Genomic DNA, 8,389 nt, shown 5'->3' with positions numbered 1-8,389 from the left:
TCAGACAAGACACGGCAATAATGATGTCGCTACAAGCTTTCAGTTTCATTTATTAACATAGAAGAATTATAGATTTCCATGGCTAAGCTAATTCTTTAATCATCATCACCGATCTAATCATTCATAGTTGTTGCAACTTGAGATACCCGAGCAGGGCTGAGGGCACCTACCTGCCCATAGGGTAGCAAGCTAGTGAAAAAGTGGATGATCCTGCGGCTGGTCTTATCCGCGCCGTACCGGATTCGCCAATCCCCGTTCTTCCTCCTCCTATGGGTATAATAATTTTAAGGGCTGCTGCTAAATCACACCCCTTCCTTTCCTCTCCTTGTCGGGTTTTTCTTCCTTCCTTTACTCCCCTCTCCTGTATCGAAACGCTACGCTCTCCTTGTTCTTTGCCTGTTACATAAAAAAGCATTCGCGCTCCTTCAGCGTCGTTCTATTCAAGCGATTGGATTCTAGTGTGTTAGCTTTCAGCCTCTTCCGGTTATCCCGGCACCCGTTTTGCCAGCCCATCACTTAGGGATCAAACGGTGAAACGGGGCTCAACGCTCTTGAGAAGTCGGCCAAATAAAAAAGGACGTACCTATATTATTGTATCTGTTAGAGACTTTCTCCAGCCCTCGCCATTCTACTGGGAAAGAACCAAACAGAGTGCACCTGTGACGTGACTTCTTCAATAGCTTTAAAAGGACGTGACGAGACCGCTTTCCTCCGAAACAAGGATACGAGAGAGCTGAGCTCCGAAGCAAAAGTCCGACCCACGCACCCATGGCAACCGAAGTCCGGACCTTCTACACCCCTTCCGCCACGACGCACATCTCCTCCCATGCTCCGGCCGCTGTCGACGAGCTCATTAGCAAGTATTCATCCACAATGGTGACAGCTTCGAGCATACACTCGGCAAGCCATCTGACGCTGAAGAATCCGCGTCGCAACATCCTGCAACGTGTTGTTGATCATATTCAACTGGGATACTACCGCTATGAGGTTACTTTCGGACTGTATGTGATGACACCAGGCGAAAAGCTCGTCGCCAATACTTTCGTCATTGTGGTGCTCTCTCTTCTCTTCTGGGCGTTGGTGCTCTACTTCCCGTCTTTGCTGTACCAGAAGCTGAGCCGCCTGGTGTGGCTGCTCACCGGCCATAGCGGTGAAGAGATGGGCGCTGCCTTCGGCATTCTTGATTCGCATGTCAGCCCTGCGTCTTCGGCATTCTCCGCTGCGGCGAGTCCGTCCTTATGAGAGGAATGGAAGGTGTATAGACATAAACGACTTTGTACTTTTTTCTCTGATATTCCATCCGCTTGGATCTGGAAGTCAGTATTTACGGTAAGATGTCTTCCGATTAAGTTTCGTTCTCGCCAGCAAACTAACTATTTTCGACTCAAAAAGATCTTTCATTCTACTGCTTTTCAGGCGTTCAAAACGGGGCGTTCTTTAGGCTATCATTCTCATCCTATGGCCGACACGATCTCGCCAAATCGAATTAATGAAGTGAAGGGAACCGGATTATTAATGTGAGCACGAGTACTGGAGGGATTCAACGAAGGTTATAATAATGCGAACTCGAACCTTGGAGGGTCGACAGTTGGTGGCACGTCTGGTTGCCGTTCATCTTTTGCTTCTGCACCAGAAGTGCCTTTGGATCAGACGGGATTGAGTTCTGTCAACCATACTCAACCCTTTTGCATTCACTAATGTGTCTCTCGTTGATGTACAAGACTAACACTACCTGGTGGGAACAGAAGCTGATTCGCTTGTGTGACCGCAAGCGTTGGATAATGCTTAATGTCAAATGTGAGAGATTATATGAACCCGCACACGAAGATACACTGTCTGCACCACAGCTTGATCAGCTACAAGAAACTCGTAATGAGAATTAGTTATGTAAAACATCAAACATGTCAAACATGAGGTGGCTGTGCTCATCCTGTAATGTCTGGTGGACCAATCCCGTCGAAGCACAGTACTCACCCTGTACAGTACCTGGGTACCTGATCCAAGTGGGAGATGGGTAGGGTTGCAGGGTAAACACTCCAACGGGAACAAAGAAAAACTATCCACTAGACCAGCCCCAGCCTCAGAAGATAAATAATCAGCGTCGTAATCTGAGTCTGTGAGTTCCTCGGTAGGATCATTTGATTTGCTGCATCCGAACACTGCTGCGTGGCAGTGGCTGGACAGTTGGACTGTCCCAGTGATGATGTATCTTACGAATTCACCAGATGATCGGCGCCAAAAATAGTGCGTTGGAGCCAAAAGTGACTGCCTAGAAAACACCTCGATATCCCTCTGACCACGAACTCTGCTTCTGCATCATCATTGTTGATTCGGATTCAGTCGTTACCAATCTTTCTTTGGATTGCTAAGCGAGTCTAGTTTTGAGTTAAAGTCCTTTGATAGACGTTTTTGCCATTGCCGTCTCGTGCTCGCATACGGCTCCTTCTGCCCAGCCGGGATCCATCAAACTAAGGGGATTTATTACGTTTCAGCTCGTGGCTGCGACTTTGTTCATCGACTTCGTCAACTGAATATCGAGAATATCTAATTCCAGATTCATTTAGCTGAATTCGTTACCGCCAATCTCTGAATTTAACACTGCCATCTATCTTGTTCTACAGTCCATCACCATTTACCAAGGGTTGCAGCAACCTCCGTCTAGCGCCAAAATCTCCCTGCCGCGGCTGCCCATCCATTATGGCAGCCCACAGCTATTACAACGGCGGCTACAGCACCAATCCCCCAACCTACGAGCAAACCCTTCCTCACACCGAACCCGTCGATCGCGTCTCTCCGGTATCACAGGGGCATGGTTACACAAGCCACAGCGGACATCCTTATGCAACTGCCGACTATAGCTCACCTGAAAATCGGCACAGCCAGCACTCGATCGCGTCAGACCAAGGGGGCCCATATGTAGCGGGCGGGAGGTTCAGCGAGGCCGATTACTACTCGGACAATATACCGTTGAAAGCACACAGTCAAGATCCAAATGGATCTCCACCGCCAAACTGGATGCAGCACCCCACTCAATATGCGCCAGACCCCTCGGCAATGGAGCCCGCAGGGCCCCCGGTTGCCGTGACGAGGAGACAGAAGAAAGGGATATTCAAGAAGAAGATTGCTTGGGTGACATATACGTTGACCTTAGCCCAGGTCATCGTTTTCATCGTTGAGCTGGTAAAGAATGGTATGTGGTTTCAGCGATCCGTCTTTCCCGCTCGAGGTTCCATCGTACTGAATTTTTTGCAGCTCAACTTACCGGAAGCCCGATTGAACTCCACCCCCAGTTCAACCCGATGATCGGCCCTTCGCCGTACGTTCAGATCAATATGGGAGCGCGGTACACGCCATGTATGAAGAACGTGGACAAGATCCAGAATTCGCAGGTGGAGTTCCTGTTCCCGTGTCCCAACGCAACATCAACTGCTGATTTTGTATGCACCCTCTCCGAGCTGTGCGGTTTCGATGGAGTTCCCAACCCGGTTCCCGGCGGCACCCTGGACGATCGCCCTGAGCCAAATCAATGGTTCCGCTTCATCATTCCCATGTTCCTTCACACGGGGATCATTCACATCGGCTTCAACTTGTTGGTTCAAATGACAATGGCTGCTGATATGGAGAGAACGGTGGGATGGTGGCGGTTCGCCTTTGTCTACTTGGCCAGCGGTATCTGGGGTTTCGTGCTCGGCGGAAACTACGCTGCTCAGGGCGAGAGTTCTTGTGGTTGCTCGGGCAGTCTATTTGGCATCCTGGCTCTCTATATATTGGACCTTCTCTATACTTGGGGTGAACGGTCGAGTCCATGGGCTGAGCTTGTGATCATGGTACTTGGCATCGCCATTTCTTTCGTGCTCGGGTTGCTTCCGGGGTTAGACAATTTTTCACACATTGGAGGCTTCATCATGGGTCTGGCATCTGGTCTCTGCATTATGAGATCTCCTAATGCCCTTCGCGAACGCATTGGTCTTGCCCGTAACCCATACGTGGCCATGACTGGTGCCGCGGGTGCCACTGCTGACCCAGGAAACAAGGTCACCAACCCTGGCTCGACCATTGCTGAATTTTTCAAGGCTCACAAGGGCTCTAAGAGCTCGAAAGACTCTAGTGCTTTGGGTTTCTTCAAGGGTCGTAAACCACTATGGTGGGCCTGGTGGTTGGTGCGACTCGGGGCATTGGTCGCAGTCCTCATCGGCTTCATCTTGCTTATTGTGGATTTTTACAAGTATCACACGTCGAATTGCTCATGGTGCTACAGACTGAGCTGCTTGGTGAGTCCGCCTCAATCGAATGGCATCCGTGACATACTGACACTTTATAGCCGGTCAATGATTGGTGTGAGCAGGGTCAGATCACAGTTGTCAACACAACCACAACAAACTAGGTTCATTTTGAAGCCATAGAGAAATTTAGATCAGTTTTCTCAAATCAAAGACATACTGTATATAGTGGTTCAAGCAGGCCGCGCTTTGATACTCTTCATATCCGCAAGCGGGCGGTCTTTTGGTACTTATTTGGGATGATTTTGATGTTACTATACCCAGGAAGAGAATATGTCTATGGACTAGGCTCTCTATCACAGCGACAATGTGACAATTCAGCTGGTCTGATCTTAAAATTTCCTTCTCTTCCAGAGTCAACAGAAGGTGGCTGGTGCTGGTGGTAACCACGTGTATAATTACGTACGCATCGATGGCTGTGCAACTGGAATTACCGTACGATACCGCTATCGTTCCCGTCATCACGTTCTCCATCAAGACGGCGATCTTCCGCAATCATCCACCAGGCTCCAGCTCAGCATCGTCGCCTTGTTCTCAGTGCTCTCCTTCGTGCCAGCGTCGATTGATTTTCTTCATCTTGCTCTTGTTTTCATTCTCGCTTTTTCCTTACTCCTTGAATATCAAGTCTTTCTACTATCCATTCTGCTCCTAGCCAACACAACTATCCCTCTTGAGTATCTAATCCGCAATGACTGCCTGCTCATAGATCGTCTCGATGCTCTCGTTCTAGTTGCGAAGTCTCCCAACGGTGATATACACCGGCTTTCATGATGGCAACCCTGGCGACATCGCCACCAACATCTCCAACCTGGCCCAAACGTCGCCCGCGGGCATGGGCCCTCCGGTGTGAACGATACTGCTGCGCCGCAGCAACCTATTTCCCTCTGGCATTTGTGTACAGTTTGACGACGTGGGCGGTCTACGTCGAAGCGAGTATTGGGTTGAAGCCGTCGCGGAGCCCGTGGATCGGTATGTTTGCGAATCCCGATAACCGTGAATCTGGTATCGAATAATGCGCGGATCGGAACTGATTTTGATTCCCGTAGGGCTTCCAACCTCGATACTGGGAGTTCTTCTCTACATATGCCTTAATGCCTCGTACACGGTGGCGGTTTTTACGGATCCCGGGTCGCCGCTGACGACTGGGGCCGGTCGGCATCAATACAGTGCTCTGCCGGTCTCTGAGTTGCCTGAGTATACGGCGTACACGGTGAGCTCGACTGGGGGATCGCGGTATTGCAAAAAATGTCAGTGTCCGAAGCCGGACCGGGCACATCACTGCTCGACGTGTAAGCGGTGCGTGCTGAAGATGGACCATCACTGTCCGTGGCTTGCGACTTGTGTCGGGTTGTACAACTACAAGGCGTTTCTGCTGTTTTTGATCTATACGTCGCTATTCTGCTGGGTGGATTTTGCGGTGTCGGCGACGTGGATCTGGACGGAGGTCTTCAACGATGCTCCGTATCTAGAGACGATGCTGCCGGTGAATGTGGTGTTGTTGGCTATCTTGGGTGGGATTATTGGACTGGTGCTGACGGGGTTCACGGCTTGGCATATCAGTCTCGCGGTCCGAGGCATGACCACGATTGAGTGTTTGGAGAAGACGAGGTATGTGTCGCCATTGCGGAAAGCGCTGGATCGCCACCGCTATGAGCACATACTGGGGAACCACCGGGATGGAAACAGGGCCAGTCCGGTTGCGGACAGCTTTGGCCATCGGCTGCAGGACTACGGGCAGCAGATTCTCGACGCGCATGCAAATGCGATTCCCGGAGTTACTCGGGCCGAGGAAGGGGAGGAACGGCTCTCTCCGGCCCCAGAGCAACCCGCTAGCCATGGGGTGTCTGATGATCAACTCACGCCCGCGCAACAGGCGCTGACACGATCGTATGCGGAACTCGAAAGACAGCGGGAGCACGACAGGTACCAGGATTATCTGAATGAGGAGGATAACGGAAAGTTACCGCACGCATTTGACCTTGGGTGGCGCAGGAATCTCCTGCATTTGTTCGGCAACCGGCCCCTACTCTGGCTCATCCCTGTTTGCACGACCACCGGCGACGGTTGGCGCTGGGAACCGAGCCGGAAATTCCTTGAAGCACAAGAAGGACTACGCCTAAAACGAGAACAGGACATGGCCAACCAGCAGCATTACTACCGTGATCTATACTCGCGCAACATGAACAACGGCCGAGCCTGGCTAGGGCCGAACGCTGCAGCCCCAACTTGGAACCCGCATCAGCCATTAGATAGCTTCAGAGACCCGGAGCGGCCCGCCACGGGGGTGTCAATGCGAACTTTGGCGCCCATGTCCCCGCGACCACGCCCGGGTGATAGTGATTTTGAAGATGATATCAGCGAGACTGACCCTTTGAACCAGCAATCTGTCCCTGCAAACGGGGCTGTAAACCAACTGCAAAAAGCGAACGAGGCAAGCAGCGCGACTACTAACCGACGAGAGGATTCGAGCGAGTGGAGGGACTGGGATTGATACCTTGGTCTAGGTCTCTCGTACCTGTCAGATATTGGACATAAGCGGACATGCATACATGAATAGTTCGTATACACGGAGTGCTTCCGACATGAGGAGATGGAGCCCATGTGGCGTATGTTGTACGATGTTTAATATTCCAAATTTGATGGACTTGCCCAAAAGCACTAGATTAAACGGCTTTGGAATCGTGCCAGCGAGCTGCTAGAAGTGATTGGTGCCTGAGGTCTCCAGTACAATGTATCTTTACTCCGAGGCCGCGTGGAAGCTCTAACGTCATTCGAACAGGACAAGCTGGCATTTATCTCAGCCGGAGTGCCGCTCTATTTATTCACTCATTTTTTGCACTACATACAAGCAGTCCTACCTCCTGATCAATCATGAAAGCTGGGACACTCCAATGCCACATAACATTTGATCCTCGCCAGTTGCCACCTTATCAGTCATCAGCATCAGCGATCACCCCGATCTGATAACTCTATCAGATCAACGGACCTCAACCATCAAACACCACCACCACCATCAACACGGACAACATAATCACATCTACTGACAAAGTCAGGGAGAGTCTCAGAATGACATCCCCCTCCCACCGACGCCTCCTAAAAGAAGCTGCCGAACTCGCCTCCCACCCCTCCCCGCACTTCACCGCCCACCCTGTCTCCGACTCCAACCTCTACGACTGGCACTTCACCCTCGCCGGCCCGCCCCCTCCCTCCCCATACGCCGGCGGCATTTACCACGGCCGCATCGTGCTCCCACCCAGCTACCCACTGCGTCCACCCTCCTTCCGCTTCCTCACCCCCTCCGGCCGCTTCGAGGTCAACCGCGAAATCTGCCTCAGTATCTCGGGCCACCACGAGGAGACGTGGCAGCCTGCGTGGGGGATACGGACGGCGCTGCTAGCGCTGAGGAGTTTCATGGATGCGGATGCGAAGGGGCAGGTGGGAGGGTTGGATGTTGATGTTGCTGTGAGGCGGCGGTATGCGGTTGAGAGCCGGGGGTGGGTGTGCGAGGTTTGTGAGGGAGGGAGGAGCAATGAGGAGGTGTTGAGGGCGTGGCGGGAGGTGTGTCGTGCCAAGGGGGTGGAGGTTGAGGAGGATGAGGTCCAGGGTGCTGGTGCTGGTGCTGGTGCTGGTGGTACCGCGGAGAGGACGCCTTCGGGGGAAGCTGAGCCAACTCCAGAACGAGACCCGGAGGATACTACAGACGCAAATGCAAATGCAAATGCGGAGACGGAGACGGGGACAGAGTCTTCTCAGAAGGAATCAGAACCCCGACCATCGAAGCATGCTACGCCGCAGCAGCAGGTGCAAGTACCGGTGCCTTCTGTGCCATCTGCACCTGCGCCAACACCTGCGCCAACACACACGACTCCAGTCCCGACTACCACTGCTACTACTTCTCAACCCACTACAACAGATGCACCGTGGCTGGATCGAGCTATCCTAGGCGTTCTCGTCGCGTTGGCGTTCATGATCGTACGGCGGCTTGCCAAGTCGGAGGAGGTTTAGCTAATAGCGTTGTTCTTCTATGGGTGGGCTGGTCCGGGGAGTTTTGGATATCGCTTTGTTTTCTTTGGTTGGAGTTTGGTGCATGCATGGAGTGATGTTGATTC

General features: G+C 52.0%; 4 protein-coding genes across 4 annotated transcripts; all 4 read left to right on the top strand.

The window, feature by feature from the left end:
• The first annotated feature begins 208 nt into the window (after positions 1-208).
• On the top strand, positions 209-1,915 carry AFUA_2G16500 (serine palmitoyltransferase small subunit family protein). Its single transcript, XM_077804237.1, has 2 exons — positions 209-1,329; positions 1,393-1,915. The coding sequence occupies exon 1, from the start codon at positions 769-771 to the stop codon at positions 1,240-1,242; it is 474 nt and encodes a 157-aa protein (XP_077660397.1). The 5' UTR covers positions 209-768; the 3' UTR covers positions 1,243-1,329; positions 1,393-1,915.
• Positions 1,916-2,034: 119 nt separating this feature from the next.
• Positions 2,035-4,614, top strand: AFUA_2G16490 (rhomboid family membrane protein). The gene is made up of 3 exons (XM_750893.2): positions 2,035-3,190; positions 3,253-4,271; positions 4,322-4,614. The coding sequence occupies exons 1-3, from the start codon at positions 2,698-2,700 to the stop codon at positions 4,382-4,384; spliced, it is 1,575 nt and encodes a 524-aa protein (XP_755986.1). The 5' UTR covers positions 2,035-2,697; the 3' UTR covers positions 4,385-4,614.
• A 433-nt stretch (positions 4,615-5,047) lies between these two features.
• pfa3 (DHHC family palmitoyltransferase) lies at positions 5,048-6,771 on the top strand (the record flags this gene model as incomplete). The annotated part of the gene is made up of 2 exons (XM_750892.1): positions 5,048-5,249; positions 5,327-6,771. 2 exons carry the CDS (start codon positions 5,048-5,050, stop codon positions 6,769-6,771), a joined length of 1,647 nt encoding a protein of 548 aa, XP_755985.1.
• A 575-nt stretch (positions 6,772-7,346) lies between these two features.
• AFUA_2G16470 (ubiquitin-conjugating enzyme E2) lies at positions 7,347-8,285 on the top strand (the record flags this gene model as incomplete). Its single annotated transcript, XM_750891.1, has 1 exon — positions 7,347-8,285. One exon carries the CDS (start codon positions 7,347-7,349, stop codon positions 8,283-8,285), a length of 939 nt encoding a protein of 312 aa, XP_755984.1.
• Positions 8,286-8,389: the final 104 nt, after the last annotated feature.

Source organism: Aspergillus fumigatus, chromosome 2 (genome assembly GCF_000002655.1).
Source record: "Aspergillus fumigatus Af293 chromosome 2, whole genome shotgun sequence".
NCBI lineage: Eukaryota > Fungi > Ascomycota > Eurotiomycetes > Eurotiales > Aspergillaceae > Aspergillus > Aspergillus fumigatus.
The sequence above is the reverse complement of the archived record's forward strand: the minus strand, read 5'-3'. Positions and strand labels throughout refer to the sequence as shown.

Bases quoted from the DNA above. Each gene is read 5' to 3' on its own strand.
- AFUA_2G16500 (XM_077804237.1), top strand. From the start codon at position 769: ATGGCAACCGAAGTCCGGACCTTCTACACCCCTTCCGCCACGACGCAC.
- AFUA_2G16490 (XM_750893.2), top strand. From the start codon at position 2,698: ATGGCAGCCCACAGCTATTACAACGGCGGCTACAGCACCAATCCCCCA. The intron at 3,191-3,252 runs GTATGTGGTTTC...AATTTTTTGCAG, and splicing joins CGTTGAGCTGGTAAAGAATG to CTCAACTTACCGGAAGCCCG. The intron at 4,272-4,321 runs GTGAGTCCGCCT...GACACTTTATAG, and splicing joins GCTACAGACTGAGCTGCTTG to CCGGTCAATGATTGGTGTGA.